Source organism: Macrobrachium nipponense, chromosome 30, assembly GCF_015104395.2.
Source record: "Macrobrachium nipponense isolate FS-2020 chromosome 30, ASM1510439v2, whole genome shotgun sequence".
Taxonomy (NCBI): Eukaryota; Metazoa; Arthropoda; class Malacostraca; order Decapoda; family Palaemonidae; genus Macrobrachium; species Macrobrachium nipponense.
The window spans coordinates 55,162,686-55,179,924 of record NC_087218.1 but is presented as its reverse complement, the minus strand read 5'-3'; the positions used below and the strand labels follow the sequence as shown (position 1 = coordinate 55,179,924).

At 40.3% G+C, this 17,239-nt stretch overlaps 1 protein-coding gene across 3 annotated transcripts in view; it reads right to left on the bottom strand.

The window, feature by feature from the left end:
* Positions 1 to 15,602, bottom strand: part of LOC135202539 (ras-related protein Rab-7a-like) — a 49,053-nt gene extending 33,451 nt beyond the window's left edge. The window contains exon 1 of one of the 3 annotated variants that reach the window (XM_064232010.1): positions 15,458 to 15,602. Coding sequence is in view for 1 of the 3 variants with exons in the window: in XM_064232008.1 (XP_064088078.1) it covers positions 15,135 to 15,158 (24 nt within the window). In the remaining 2 variants the exon portion in view is untranslated. Of the gene's footprint in view, positions 1 to 15,134; positions 15,174 to 15,399 lie in introns of those variants that run through there. The other 2 variants (XM_064232011.1, XM_064232008.1) reach the window with 2 other exon arrangements.
* Positions 15,603 to 17,239: the final 1,637 nt, after the last annotated feature.

Sequence of the window (17,239 nt, the reverse complement as noted above, 5' to 3'; positions counted from 1 at the left end):
TAGTACCCATTCGCCGCTGGGAGGCGGATATCAGGAATCATTCCCATTTTCTATTCAGATTTTTTCATACCACTGTCCCCTGAGGGGAGGTGGGTGGGTACTTTAATTATATATATCTGCCAGGTAAGTATGAACAACTTTATTGTATCATAACAATAACATTTTGTTCATGAAACTTACCTGTCAGACATTATATATAGCTGAATCCCACCATTGGAGGTGGGAAGGACAGAATAGAAGGATTTAGGAAACACCTCAAGTGCAGATGATTGACATCTTGATTCCTTACCTGTTAGCATAGCTGACTTCTTGATTACTGTCACCGAAGTCTGCTTTTGCTTTACTAGAGTTACCAACAAGGTAGTGACCTGTGTAGTTGGTGCGCCTCTAGATCTGATCTTCAACGTGGGGCGTGACCACAATGTGACTAGACCATATTGACCATACTGTGAGGGCAACGAAGCTAAAACCACCACCTGACCTAAACCTATCGAAGTTAGTCCCATAACTTCTAGGCTAACGAAAGGGGAAAGCGCCTCAAGCGACCAAACCCTTCAAAGTTTAAAAGCACACCGCTAATAATCCCTTTTTCTACTAGGATAGGATTCGTGCTGCTTCCTGCCTCCAATAATATTTCTACGGATATGTATGGTCCTAGCGACTCGCAGATCTCATATGTCGTCTTCACATCCGTCGGGAGTGTGAAGCGAACACAGAGTTGCTTCGCTCAAACGTGGCACTCAGGATATTACTGAGTGTCATGCTCTGTTTGAAATGCTTCCGAGGCCTCGCCCTCACCCTCTGTGAGCATTTACTTTAAAAGGTTTCAAATCTTTGTTCAAACATGACGAATGAGCCTCTTAGAAAGCTCCTTAAAAAATAACGCCAGGGCGTTCTTCGACATGGGCAGGTCTGGTTCTTTTTGTTTACGGAACACCGCAGATTGTCCGAATGACCTTGACTTTCTTTAGTTTTATCAAGATAAAACTTGAGAGCCCCCGACAGGGCACAGGACTCTCTGTGGCTCTTGCCCAATAATTTGTGCCATCCCTTGATCCTCCAGGCCTCTGGGCCAAGGGTTAGACGGGTTTTCGTTCTTAGCAAGAACGGAAGGCTTAGAGGACACCGAATTACTGTCCTCTAAAGCCAAAACCATCTGATGATGGCTAAAACCTCACTAACCCTCAATGCCGTAGTAGAGTGGTTAGAAAATTAGCCTTTCTGGTCACGTGTATTAAGTTTACAGAAAGGAGAGGTTCGAAATGCTTTGACATCAAGAACTTCAGACTACGTCTAAGCTCCATCAAGATTTCCGCAGACCTCAAAGATCGTGAAGGGCTTTGTTGTTTGACAGATCCGAATCTCTGAGCCTAGAGGCCGTCAACAACATATTTCCGTATTCTACAATCGTTGGGACTGTTAGCTATCCCATAATTCAGACGGAAAGGGAAGACGGTAAAGTAATTCACAGAGGTGGAGGTGTAGGAGCAGTATTTCCTTACTGCACTATCTCCAGAATCGGCCCCACTCCGATTGGTACACTGCAAAATATGCAGCACTGCTTTGCTTTGGCAATGAGACTTGGTAATTAATCTTGAAGATCCTCTCGCTTCTCGACAGTCTGAACGCATCCAGACTCAGAGCGGAGAGGTTTTAGGTACCTCTCGAAGTGAGGCTGTTAGAGTAGACCGATTCTCTCGGTGAAGGGTCCTTGGAAAATGCCCTCTGAAGGACGTGACCTCTGTGAATCCAGCCTCTCGAAGGCCAACATGGGGCGATCAGCGTCTTTCTCGCTCCCTCTGACGCCAGCGATTCTCTTATCAGCTTTCCTAAACTTTTGAATAGGGGAAAAGAGACTAACCAACTATCCCCATTCCATACTATATGATTGCGTCTATTGCTACCGCTCTCGGCTCAGAATAAGGGAGCAACGTAGAGGAAGCTTCTTCGTCTTCAATATTGCGAAGAAATCTACGAAAGGACGTCTCCAACGTCCCCCCTCCACAACTCTCGACATACTTCTAAGCGAGGATTACTCCAGACGTCAGTAGTTGCTGCCGCCGATCGAGAAGATCCGCACGGACGTGCAATAGTGTAACGAACCTCTTGAGGATCGTTACGTTCCGTGCCTATGTCGATAACCATCTCTCTCTTCTTGGGATATGAGAGAGCTGCGAAATTATCTGAGATGATTTGGACCAATACGACCAAAAACTCACTCTTCGAGGAACTGGAGAGCCAACCAAATTGCTTCCAATTCTCTTAGATTATGTGCCAGGACCTCTGTACCTCTGTCCTGGATGCCTGGCACCCTCTCGGTATCACCTGAGGTGATCGTCAACCCATTGAGAGATGTTTAGAATTATTTCTAGATCTTTGATGTTATTTCAGTCCTCCGTGCAGGAAAAAAAAAACTGTAGAGGTCTGAATTGCAGTCTATTCAGGGAACAAGCTTCTCCAGCGAGGAAATGGTCCCCAGCAGACTCATCCATTCCCTCACTAAGCATGCTTCCTTCCCTAATAAGGCTGCGCTTTTGCATAAGCAGGAGAGCATTATTATAGTGCTATGCCGCGGTAAAATCGTACAGAATTCTGTTACAGTGCGGTAAGCAGCGCTGAACAGGTCTAAGAGATATCTCTGTTGAAAATTTCTTAGCAATAGGAAGTCGTGTTTATTCATGATTACTAGAAATCCCCTCAACCCGAGGCGGAAAGTCATGATTGTAGGGTAGAGATATGGTTCGTCAATCAATCCCGCGGGAGAGAGAGACGTAACCGACAGAGCTTAACAGCGAGCTACCTGATACTGAGTTGGTGACACTGTGACAGTCACAGGCAGCAGGCAGCAGCTTATGTTCACCTTCTCGCAGTCTTATGCGAGTTGCCAGCTATTCTATTCATCTAAGGAATAGATTTACATTATTTGAACAGAAACTCTCAAGTTGGCATATTTAAGCGAAACAAAATTCGCTAAATACAGAAGCTGATTTTGTGTTGTCGGTAAACATTACGCTTAATTAACCAAATGTTAAATCGGAAACTCCATGGAAAGTTGCCTGGAGTACCGATTAAATATACTGCGTCATCCACAATGACAGCAACCTCTCGTCTCGCACTATTCTGCCTGAGTTACCAGCTACTCTCTTCTACGAAGGAATAGGTTTGTTACTATTATCGATAAGGAAATTCTCAAGCAGGCATATTTAAGCGAAACATAATTCGCTAGATGCCGACGCTGAGTTAGTGTTGTTGTAACAATACCTTTAGCGTTGTCCTTACAGCGGAAACTCCTGGAAGTTTGCAGGAAGGACCGATTAAATAAATACATTTACAATAACCGTCTTTTCGGTTGCCATCTGTAGAGGTAACCATGATATGCGTATATGACTTGAACCCTACATTAGTAATATGACGCAAAGATAAAATACGTAAGTATTGTAGTCACTTGAACATAAAATTCTCTCTAATGAATGAGAGCTCTCTCGAATTTTGTTAATGAGAGCTTATCCGCTTAAGCGATAAAATGTTATGAAGATCTTTGTCAATGAGAACTAACCCATTTACATGACAGAAAGTAATCCAGGAATTCGAGCATATAGTTTTCCCGATTCCCGCAGAAATCGAGGAAGGGGCAAGATTCCTAATCAGAGACTGGGCTTACGACAGGAAGGACCTTAATGTTCCCCTTCGGCAGCGCAATCCCGAAAGCAGACGAGGCGTTTTATGACACCGAAATCTGCTTACAGTTTTCCTGGAATTCATCAAGTGATGGATTCTATTGAACGCTCCCTTCGTAGAAAGCGAAGTAGACATCTTGACGAGACCAAACTCCTTCCTCTACTTCGACGACGCCCTCTTGAAGAGCGTTCTTGCAGGAATCCTGCCGAACGTCTTGATGCGTAGGACGCCTATCGTTCTGAAGAACGTCCTGGCCAGTGCTCTACCGAGCGTCATGACGTGTAGGATGCCGAGCGTCTTCAAAAGCGTCCTCGCTAGCGTCCTGGCGAGCGTCCTCGCTAGCGTCCTGGCGAGCGTCCTCGCTAGCGTCCTGGCGAGCGTCCTGGCGAGCGTCCTCGCTAGCGTCCTGGCGAGCGTCCAGATGTGTAAGACATCGAGCGTCTTCCAAAAAGCTTATCAATGTTTATGACGTCGAGCGTCTTCCAGAGCGTCCTGATGAGCGTCTCTTCGTGTAGGACGTCGAGCATCGGCAAAAGCTTCCTCACGTCTCAATGCGTAGGACGTTGAGCATCTTCAAGAGACGTCCTCGCGAGAGTCTTACCGAGCGTATTGGTGCCTAGAACACCAAGGGCATCTCAGAGAGGATCTTGTCGAGCGCCCTGATGCATGAAAGGCCATAAGACTTGACCATACCGTAGACTTAAAAGTGAATTCTCTCTAAGCATGTACTCTAATAAGCCATGCTTTCGTAAGCATGAGAACATTATATATATAGTGTTCTGCTGCGTTAGATTCCTTTAATAATGTTACCTACGGTAATCAGCATTGAAAGGCTGGAATATCTTTCTTATTGAACGTATCTTAGCAAAAGGCAGACAATATTTTATTTATGTTTGCTTAACTATCCCCTCAATCCGAGGCGCTAAGACCGCGATTGTAGGGGAGAGATACGGTTAGTCATTCCATCCCGCAGGACCGACCTCTCATGACTGAGCAATAGATGGTTACTGCGTTGGTCTAAGCGATAGCAGCCCCTCCGTTAGCTGTCTGCTTACTCTTTCCAGAGTTGCCAGCTACTCCATTCAATAAAGGAATCTTATAAAATTATTATCGAACTTCAGGAAGTTCTTATTAATGTATATTTAAGCGAAACAAGACTTTCGATAAATCTAGAAGCTAATTAGGTATTGTCATAAAACAATCCTTTAAGCGTAGTCCTTCCTAGGAAAGTCCTGTAAGGATACTGGTAATAGAGTTGCACAGCAAAGAAGTAACTACGGTATGTGCTTATGATTTGACCGTATCGTATTATCATACAGCAGATACTCTACTACCTTCTTTCCCTGCCGAGGCAGATAGAAAGAGGAACTTTTACTATCTTCGTTCTTTTCGTTAATAGAACGATAGAAAGAGAATATATTTCCTTAAGTAAGGAAGTTAATCAGGAACTCTTTAAATCTTCGTAATTTCCTCATAAATCGCGGAAGAGACAGAATTCCTGTTCATCTCTAGGGTTTACGGAAGGAAGTAGATATTTCCTATCCGCCATCATACCCAAACGTCGATAAGATTCTTATTAAGAAACCAAGGTTTCTCCCGTACGTCTTGGTAAAAACTTCGACATGACTGTTGCTTATCAAATACGGAGGCGTCCCGAAAAGCGTCCTCAAAAGCGTCCTGCCTTCAAGGGGAGAGCGCGCTCATGAAGCGTGCTAGTCATAAGCCGATGTACGGTGATCGTCGTCCGACGAGTATTATGGACGTTCGCAACTCCTGACAAAGACGGCGGCCGCTTGTGCGACATCTTGCGTCTCTGTCACGCTCATCGACACTTCCAGAAACGCACTCAAAAGGACGCCTTAGGGTACGCCTTCTTCCTTTCACAGTAAGTGAGATAAGGCGATCTGGGCGCTTAACAGCGTTCTTCCTATTTCCTTCTTCTTTCTCCCATGTGTTGGAAAGTCGTCAAATTGTTAAGGCGGCGATTACAATCGCACGACAATAGAGAGAGGACGTGAAGCGTCCTCCTCAATAAGCTTCTATTTAAAGGGCGCGAGTCCTTCCGAGAGCTCCAACCCCTGTACGGGGAGGACGCCTCAGAGGACGAGAAGCAATCCTTCAGGATTCGTGCACGTGCCAGATCTTTGGCAGCCTGAGAAGCGTCTTCAGGTCTTGCCGAAGGGACGCCAGATCGGTGGGGGTTTCCTCGTAACCTCCTTCGGCTTTCGAAACCATGGCCCTCTCCTCCCTGGTGTTCTGGGAGTCCGACAGAGGTCTAGACCTAGAGGCATTATAAGGCCGATCTGACGCCCCCCTCCACAACACTAGGGGCAAAATCAACATCACTACACTCACAACACTGATTGGAGAGCGAGCACTTTTTCAAGCTTACTTGATGTAATCCACCATAATAGAAAGGGCATTACGTCTCACAGAACTTCCTCTAGGCCCGTAAGCCATACCACAGGGTTAGGCAAAATAAAGTCTACTGGAGGTTAGTAGGTTCATTATCCTAACTTCTGTTACTGTGGAGGAAGACCTCCTGATTCTATCACGCTCTAATTTGCGTACATACGAATCATACGTCTCTTTCGGAATTCAGTCAACATTACACTAATTACATTGATCTTTCAACAAAGAAAACATGTAAAACATCATGTATACTAAGCGAGTGTCTACCGAAGGTTTCGGTAGCCTCCCTTACCCGTTGCAGACAACAAAGTCTGAAAAACTAGGCTAACTAGATTCAGACATCATATGCAATGAAAAAATTTTAATTAATTTAGATAGCGTATGCCTAGCCACAAATCCAAGTCAATCATTCAAAAAAAAAATAAGTAGGATACTTAAGCGGCTAATGAAGTTTCAAAATCCTAGGCAGAGGTAGTGGAAACAGGTGTTTTCACTACCGCGACAGAGAAAAATCTGAATAGAAAATGGGAATGATTCCTGATATCCGCCTCCCAGCGGCGGGAATGGGTACTAACCACCTGGCCGCCCACTGCGTGTGCCGGGAGTTTTGAAATTCTGTCGGACGTCGGAGAATACAGCTATATATATATCTGACAGGTAAGTTTCATGAACAAATGTAGTTTTCTAACAGTTTACCATGTAAATTTAACAAATTTCACCCAACACATCACACTACTGTATTTGACAATAATGGAAAATCAGATTCCTTAGGCCTAAGAAGTCAGATTGAAAAGCAGAGATGCTATCAAAGAGCACCGAAAATAAATGTACTATGCAGTCATAAATTGCAAAGTCTGAGTAGATAACCTGTCAGTCATAAATTGCAAAGTCTGAGTAGATAACCTGTTGCAATTAAGTGTAACAATGAACTCTTAAATGTCAGAGTATGCCCGAATTCTATAACAATGAGCTTATTAGAACAAGACTACAAAATGGGGTGACACATAAGACTACTAGGCTAATACTGCAGCTGGGTTTTCGCTGTAGTTGACCGGAAAATTTGCAACTATTAGTGTGTTTTTCTTAGTGTTCACATTTAATTTGTTTGTGTGTGTAATATTTACATTTTTTTTTTTTAAGTTAGGGTAAAACACCACGGCAGGCCAACCCTCATCACGGTGGACGGGTCTTATTCACTCGATATTTAATTGGTGAAACAAGAATACAATTGCAACTCTAAGCATACCATTTAAAAGACTGAAGTTTCGTCAACATAATGTGATATATGAAAGCCCCATACGAACTAAAATAAGCATGTGAGCTCTTTGTAAAATATGTTTTCATGGCAGTTTTGAAATCCAATATGGCGGCTACGTTTTGCATGGACGGTTCTCATCAGTGGCGGCCACCATCTTTCCCCAGCCTTCCCAGCACTCATTTGAACAATGTTAGCGTATGTATGTAACGTTTATTGATCTTACTCAAGATTGCAGTTGTAATCAGCACAATAAAACCACATTTTGTTGCCTATATTACTGAAAGTATGAAACTCGTTATTCCCGGGGTTATGGTTTGAACTGAATTCATTCTTACCTTGTAATCGGTGGTTTTTATCCTTACTGCCATCGCAACTGAAACTCCACAGTGCTTATTTGATTGTTATTATACACATTTTGGTATCAGTTCACTCCACATTGCACTTTAAACCCGTTGCTGTTCCTGGTTTCTAAGCGCGCGTGCCACAAACACAGTTATGAACAGCAGACGACGACAGACGACGAAACTGCAAAGTTTTATTCCCCAAATTGTTTACTTTACTCGTTATTTAGTTTAAATTTACTTTATTTAAAAATTTTGATTTAATTCATGTATATTATCCCTTTTTTGCAACCAATTTACCCCGAAAAATTACAGATATTTCTAAAGTAGATACAATCAAATGTTTCTAACGTTTTCGTACATCTGGCTGCCGAAAACCATAGAGGAACGACTACGGAAAAGCAGAGGAACGCACGGAAAAGTGAATTATATGTTTTTTTTTTTTCTTTTTTTTTTTCTTTTTTTTTTTTGCTAGCACTTTTCATTGATTTCAGTCTATATTAGTATTTTGAATTTCTTTAATAATCGTATGCCAGAAATAAATGTAACCTTTAATGTTTGCATGCTAAGAATGGCAAAATCATCGTTGCCACATTAGTGGAGGCTTCACACATATGCCGTTCCATTATTATAAACTGTTTCCATGAATTCTAGTTGTCATAGTAATGCAATAATGATAAAATTGCTTTAATATTTATGTATACAGTAACCTCCCCGTTAACACGAGTTCTGTTAACACGATTTCGATCTTACACGAGTTCAAAATCATACAGAAAAATTCTGCTAACACGTAATATTCGATGTTACACGATTTGAATTTTCCGCTGAAGAGCAAGAGCGCTGGGAGGTGTGGAGCGAGAGTCTGACTCACCCTACCTTTCCCTGCCCGCTCTCTCTCTTGCCTGCTGGCTCAGTGTGAAGCCAGCCCTCGCAGTGAGAAGAGCCAATATATTCTAGCATTGGTTAACATAATAGTGCGCACTTTACTACAGGTAGTCGTCTACTTACGACGGCATTAGGTTCTGGCAGAGCTGTTGTAAATTGATCTTGTCATAAGTCGACGAACCCCATAGCCTATGTACATGTATTCTATACCTACGAACCACATAGCCTATGTACATGTATTCTGTACCTACCGCATACTATCTATCATATATTATATCCAAAGTATGCACTGTATACTGTCTTTCTTTCAGCATATTGAGTAAATTGAATCATGTTGTGCTGTCTTTTTATCCTTTTTACCATATTCAAACACATGCGTGTACCATGTACGTATTTGTTCGTTTGCATTTTCATTGACAACTTACTAGCCTACATATACATTTTATATCATCCCAATTTTATATCATCCCAAAAATGTGCATGTATAGTACCTATTATTACGTTTAGCATATGAAATCTTATCATGCTCGAACTCCTTGATTAATACTTACTTTTATTACTGTATTTAACATTTTTATTGCAGGCATTCAGACCATCTGTCTGGTCTGTTACATTTTCTTATTATCCGCCATTTGCATTGACAATCGGCTACACGTATTATACATACTTTATTTTATTTATTTATTAAAGCATAATTTGTATTATATTTGATTTATTTGCAAAACAGAAATACAAAATGAATTACTAAAATACGAATCTTACCATTTTCGAACAAAATTTTACTTCTGAAAATATAAAACAAAACATCGTCTGCTGTTTTCTCTAGCGACCGTTTGTACTGTTGCCAACACGTCTATGTACGTACGTAGTAATACACAAAGTTTTATTTAACAGTATATAAATTATTTTTTCTTTATAAATTTCAGGCAAACTACAGTAATGCATAGATAGAATTGATTTACAGTACAGAAAAACATGAACATACAGAAAAAATAAAAAATTACGAAACATTTGAAATTTGAAAAAAAAAAAAAAAAAAATTATTGTCTGCTGGTGGATGGCTGGGGTCGTCCAGGGTCATCCGATCCGTGGTAGTATACTGTAGTGGGGACAGGGGTAGACTGAGATGTTGGTTTAAACATAAACATGCTTAGTTTTGTTTGAATATGGTCCGTTTTTTCTTCTCTTCATAAATTTCTCGGAGATGAGCGCGCTGACGGTAGCGGGAAAAACTATCGTACGCGTGCTCAACGTATTTTAGCCAAATATAAAATTAAATATTATTGTATATTATTATATTGTCGTAGCTGTCGTAAGTCGGTCTGTCATAAGTTGCATAGTTCGTAAGTACGAAAGACGACTACCTGTATATATATTATAAATAAAGTGGTTTTTTTTTTCTGGCAAAATCCCAAAATAGATTAAGTTTCCCATTGCCCTGGAACGTTAACCCCCTTATTTCCATTATTTCTTATATGGAGAAATACTTCCCTGTTAACACGAATTCGGCTAACACGACATCTCCAGGAACGTAACCCTCGTGTTAACGGGGAGGTTACTGTATATACTTCCAATACATAGCCTAATTTCACCAATTTCAACGTTTTGTGTGTAGTCTTATACCCAGTTTGGAGGGTCACACATACCGAATGGCAACACAGAGAGAGAGAGGAGAGAGAGAGAGAGAGAGAGAGGAAGGCGGATAGGAACGAAGAAGAAAAGGGGTGGCGGTGGAGGGGGAGGGGGGGGTGGGTGGGGGGAGAGGGTAGGTGGACTTTATACGCGTGTTCGTATCCATTTCTGCATAATGGAGTTTTGTCTCTTGGTACAAGGACAAGTGTCGTTATTCTTTACGATTAGTGATTCACGATACCCTTATAAATTACGGCACTGGGTGTAATGCACGATAGCAAAATCTCGTTCGTTTAAGAGTGTTCGTTACAGAAATAGGTATTGCCCAAAAACGTGCTTGCACTGTCTCTGAAACCCATAGTAGACATGCTGCTTAGTTGTCAATCAAGTTTTTATAACCAAGTATTTTTTACAAGCTAGCTATTGAATAAATTTGTATTTTTCTCAGTCAAAACATATGCCCCTCAATGCTAACTTTCCTCTTTAACGACTTTCTGGTCATTGCAAATTTGGCCCCATAATTTTCTTATGGTGCGAAAACAGACAGAGGGCCCAGGGACCGAAAAAAACGATTGCGTCACACTACGGCGGTAATCCAGCAGTAAAACATCTTCATATATGCAAAAAGTAAATAATAAAGATATATATGCGCATTACGATTATAACAATTACATGAATAGCTGATAACAATCTGCATGAATAACTGGTAAACTGTTCTACAAGACAGTTGAGTATAGCAATTATTTACAATAGGTACGAAAGTCAAGATGTCGTGACGTCATAATACAAACTTAAAAGAACTTTCTAATTCAGAAAAATAATTACTTAAATTTGAGTCAGAGTCGAGTTACTTTTTCAATAACGAATATTTTCAAATTAATCATCATAAATATGTAAAATATTGATGTTTTAATATTTATTCAAAAATTAGCTAAGAGCACGCTTCTCGTCATCTTCTACCAAACCAGCTGTTTACTCCTAACTTGTTTGTTGGTGAGAAATCGTGTTTCGATTGTTGTGATGAAAAGTGCCCCAGCGTCTGTGGGTACAAGTGGTGTGCGGATTCATCACAGGAAATGGAAAGTTTGTTGACACAAGCGACTCCGTAAACATCGAGATGGCGTCAATCTTTGAATCATTTTTTAGTTGTAAGTAAAATTTCTAAAGCGTTTTTGGTGAGATTTCCACTGCCGTGGGCGCCATTTTCAGTACCCTCTGTTTAAAAATCTTAAAAAATTTGGCCTTAATTTCTAACTTTGAAGAAAATACTTACTTCGAAAGGAGAGTAGAGGTCTTTAGCTCCGTTTCTCACCAACAACAAGTCGCGACTGATGCCCATCTCCGGTGTCAGGACACGTTATAATGTACTTTTCGGAGGGTGCAAGCGATTGTAGGTGGCCTGTTTGGCCTGCCGTGGTGTTTTACCCTATTCTGTTCATACCCCAGGGGGCTGATGTGAAACAAGGCACCAATTTTGCACATAAACTGGTAGCTAGGCTAGTTACCAAAATAGGTAGATGCAATAGCCTTACACTAATATCTGTAGTTTTACTCAAAATAGCATGTTATAAAATATTTCTAATTTATGACTAGGGGGAAACATCAGTTCAGGCCAACCCCTCATCACGGTGGACGGGTCTTATTTCACTCGATATTTAATTGGTGAAACATGAATACAATTGCAACTCTAAGCATACCATTTAAAAGACTGAAGTTTCGTCAACATAGTTGTGATATATGAAAGCCCCCATACGAACTAAAAATAAGCATGTGAGCTCTTCGTAAAATATGTTTTCAAGGCAGTTTTGAAATCCAATATGGCGGCTACGTTTTTCATGGACGGTTCTCATCAGTGACGGACACCATCTTTCCCCAGCCTTCCCAGCACTCATTTGAACAATGTTAGCGTTATGTATGTAACGTTTTATGATCTTACTCAAGATTGCAGTTGTAATCAGACAATTAAAAACAATATTTTGTTGCCTATATTAGTGAAAGTATGAAACTTGTTATTCCCGGGGGTTATGGTTGGAACTGAATTCATTCTTACCTTGTAATCGGTCGGTTTTTATCCTTACTGCCATCACAACTGAAACTCCACAGTGCTTATTTGATTGTTATTATACACATTTTGGTCTCAGTTCACTCCACATTGCCGCTTTGAAAATAACCCGTTGCTGTTCCTGGTTTTCTAAGCGCGCGCGCCATAAACACAATTACAAACAGCAGACGACGACAGACGACGAAACTGCAAAGTTTTATTCCCTAAACGTTTTACTTTACTCGTTATTTAGTTTAAATTTACATTGTTATTTAAAAATTTTGATTTAACTCATGTATATTATCCCTTTTTAGCAACCAAATTACCCCGAAAAAATTACAGATATTTCTAAACGTAGATAAAATCAAATGTTTCTAACGTTTTCGTACATCTGGCTGCTGGCCGAAAACAAAAACATAGAGGAACGAACTACGTTTTTTTTTTTTTTGCTTTTTTGTTTTTGCTAGCACTTTTCATTGATTTCAGTCTTATTAGTATTTTGAATTCTTAAATAATCGTATGCCAGAAATAAATGTAACCTTTCAAATGTTTGAACATGCTTTAATGTTTGCATGCTAAGAATGGCAAAATCATCGTTGCCACATAGTGGAGGGCTTCCACACATACGCGTTCCATTATTATAAACTGTTTCCATGAATTCTAGTTGTCATAGTAATGCAATAATGATAAAAATTGCTTTAATATTTATGTATATATACTTCCAATACATAGCCTAATTTCACCAATTTCAACGTTTTGTGTGTAGTCTTATACCCAGTTTGGAGGGTCAACACATACCGAATGGCCACAGAGAGAGAGAGAGAGAGAGAGAGAGAGAGAGAGAGAAAGGAAGGCGGAGGAACGAAGAAGAAAAGGAGGGGTGGCGGTGGAGGGGGGAGGGGGGGGAGAGGGTAGGTGGAGCTTTTATACGCGTGTTCGTATCATTTCTGCATAATGGAGTTTTGTCTCTTGGTACAAGGACAAGTGTCGTTATTCTTTACGATTAGTGATTCACGATACCCTTATAATTACAGCACTGGGTGTAATGCACTATAGCAAAATCTCGTTCTGTTACGAGTGTTCGTTACAGAAATAGGTATTGCCCAAAAACGTGCTTGCACTGTCTCTGAAACCCATAGTAGACATGCTGCTTAGTGTCAATCAAGTTTTTATAACCAAGTATTTTTTACAAGCTAGCTATTGAATAAATTTGTATTTTTCTCAGTCAAAAACATATGCCCCTCAATGCTAACTTTCCTCTTTTAACGACTTTCTGGTCATTGCAAATTCGGCCCATAATTTCTTATGGTGCGAAAACAGACAGAGGCCCATGGACCGAAAAACGATTGCGTCACACTACTGGCGATAATCAGCAGTAAAACATCTTCATATATCCAAAAAGTAAATAATAAAGATATATATGCGCATTAGATTATAACAATTACATGTATAGCTGATAACAATCTGCACGAATAACTGGTAAACTGTTCTGCAATGACAGTTGAGTATAGCAATTATTTACAATAGGTACGAAAGTCAAGATGCCGTGACGTCAATATACAGAACTTGAAAGAACGTTCTAATTCAGAAAAATAATTACTTAAATTTGAGTCAGAGTCGAGTTACTTTTTCAATAACGAATATTTTCAAATTAATCATCATAAATATGTAAAATATTGATGTTTTAATATTTATTCAAAAATTAGCTAAGAGCACGCTTCTCGTCATCTTCTACCAAACCAGCTGTTTACTCCTAACTTGTTTGTTGGTGAGAAATCGTGTTTGTTTCGATTGTTGTTGATGAGAAATCGTGTTTCGATTGCCCCCTTGTGATAAAAAATGCTCCAGCGTCTGTGGGTACAATTGGTGTGCGGATCATCACAGGAAATGGAAAGTTTGTTGACACAAGCGACTCCGTAAACATCGAGATGGCGTCAATCTTTGAATCATTTTTAGTTGTAAGTAAAAATTTCTAAAGCGTTTTGGTGAGATTTCCACTGCCGTGGGCGCCATTTTCAGTACCCTCTGTTTAAATCTTAAAATTTGGCCTTAATTTCTAACTTTGAAGAAAATACTTACTTCGAAAGGAGAGTAGAGGTCTTTAGCTCCGTTTCTCACCAACAACAAGTCGCGACTGATGCCCATCTCCGGTGTCAGGACGCGTTATAATGTACTTTTTCGGAGGGTGGCAAGCGATTGTAGGTGGCCTGTTTGGCCTGCCGTGGTGTTTTACCCTATTCTGTTCATACCCCAGGGGGCTGATGTGAAACAAGGCACCAATTTTGCACATAAACTGGTAGCTAGGCTAGTTACCAAAATAGGTAGATGCAATAGCCTTACACTAATATCTGTAGTTTTACTCAAAATAGCATGTTATAAAATATTTCTAATTTATGACTATCTACCAATACAATAGGTTAATGTGTGGGATGAGGTAGGGGGTTGTTCTAGAAATATATACACAAGGCCAAACTCTCCCATCACAAAAATTAGACTGAGAATTACCTACTACTATCATAAAATTGGTTAGGGGTTTAGGTAGTAAGCATCCAGAATTCCGAGTGCCATCACCCAGCTATTCCTATCACACAAGGGAACTTAATGGGTCAACGAGTCATCGAGAGATAAAGTTAGGCTAATTCGTCATGATCACATGAAGACTGCTAATCAGTGAGTAGCCTAACCAATAGGCTGGTTTCCTACTGTTCCGGGGTTCAATATTTTGCCTTAGAAGAGGCTCGGGAGGGTAGATCTCTCGGGAGATATATACAATTAAATATTTATATATTTATGGCTGCAAAAGTTACAAGGGGCTAATCTATCGTAGCCAAAGCTTGACCTATGCATTTTTGGGCTACCTATTCCATAAGACTTTTAAATGACGTACTTCACTGTTATCACAGGAATGCATTCGAGGAAAAAAAGACCCACGCATTAATCTGCCCTAAAAATCGGACATTATTCAACCTAAAATTAAACTCTGGGCAACAAAATGGGGGCAGGGAATGAAATGTCCTTGTCCTTTTTGTTGTCAGAACAGCTGATGATGATGATATTCGTCGTCTCGACGAAAACACACAAAGTGACTATCTCTACACCTCCATTTTCTCTTTTCTCCCTATTCCAAAGGGCAAAACGACTTAAGCACTCACTAAAAGTTGTACTGGACCACCTGAATTAAAATCTAGGACGAAGTGGACGGTTTCTCACCTGTGGGAAAAAATAAACAAGTGAACACTGGACCAGGAGAACGACACCTACAGAGTCAATATGGCGTTTGCCACTGCGTAGTCACGGGAACAATGACGTCACGGCGGTAAACAAGGCCGCGTTCCTTACGTATGTCATGACGGTACGACCACATGTTCGAGTGCTCGGCTGCGACTTACTTACGTGTTAAAAGAGAAATAATTTTAAAATGGAATTCATAAAGCATAATGAGTTAAATAAATTTATGATTTAAACGAATATGTCTTTCATAATACAAATCTATCCTACAGAAGAAACATGTTGTCCGTTACAAATATATCAAACGACGTTATAAGTCGAAGCCATAATTTGTTCGAAGACATACTTGAATTTTCAGCAAAACTTAGTAGAGAACTTCTATGACTTTTTAAGTATTAAAACTAAGGTTATAGAACATTCCCTAAACATTAATCGTAACAATTTCACTTCGAAGTTTTCTTTGGTTTTCCATGTACCCCAAGACTGGTTTGCCTTAAAAGGTCATAAATTTGCATAAAATAGAGTAATTTTAATACGGAAAAGAAAAGAGCCATGTCAGTGGGTAAAAGAGCATTATTGGAACTTCGTTGGTGTCCATTTGTTCGAATTGGTGTGAGGTATTCATCTCTGGCCTCGTCTTCAGCTTTATTTTAGGCTCCATAATGTCACACTGGGCCAAGTGCCAACAATTTTTCACACTATTTCCTTCTACGCCGTTCAGGTACATCTCTTACTCGGAAGACGCAGAAATATTTGAGCTAATCTGCGCGTTGTTTTGCATTGGCTCCTGACGAAACAAGGGTGGGCAATCACTGCTGTGAGCAGTTCTGGGTACCCACAAGTAAATGACCTTGCAGGCACCAATCCTCCCCCAAATTATTGCGTAATAGGAACACGTACCTATTGTACAGTAGACTGCTCTTGGTTAACAATGATTTACTGTCTTAATATGGCTCCTGACTGACTTTGCGTCTTCTTTACTAGTTCGATATTGCATTTTAATTCTATGATTACCGTATGGTTGGGTATGTGAGTTTTTACTGGGAATATAGAGTCATCACTAGATGAGGAAGCTATGATTGTGTTGTGTCTTTTACACATGCATAAACACACACACACACACACACACACACACAAATGTATGCATAATACTCGAATTGCTGGGATCCTGCAGGATTGAAAATTGTGTCTTTTGTGTGAGAGACGCATCAGCAGTTTCTGTTATGTGAGAGAGAGAGAGAGAGAGAGAGAGAGAGAGAGAGAGAGAGAGAGAGAGAGAGAGAGAGAGACGAATGAATGAATACTGCACTGTGGACAATAGGGTTGGAGTTAATGTGTGAAGTAGCTAATGTTGTGGAAATTATCTTCACGGGGTAGGCCTAAAATTATAGTATATATATATATATATATATATATATATATATATATATATATATATATATATATATCTAATAGTAGCGGGCAGCACAGGGAAAAACACAATGAAGGCCTGAAATCACAGCATTTTGAACATCCCACCCCACCATATCAGTCTAAGCTGCTGCTAGCAAACCTACATAGGCCCACAGGGTAATCCTGTCTAATTATCAGAAAACCTTGATCAGCTTTTGCTAGGTTGTTGTGATGGATTGTCAGACAATATCAGATTCATACTTGATGCTAATATTAGTAATAGAGCTTGTGGGTATTTTGTGCAGTCTCAAGTTTTATAATAAGCTCGTGAAGAAGTAATCATTCATGTGGAAGATGGTAGCCTACAGTGCT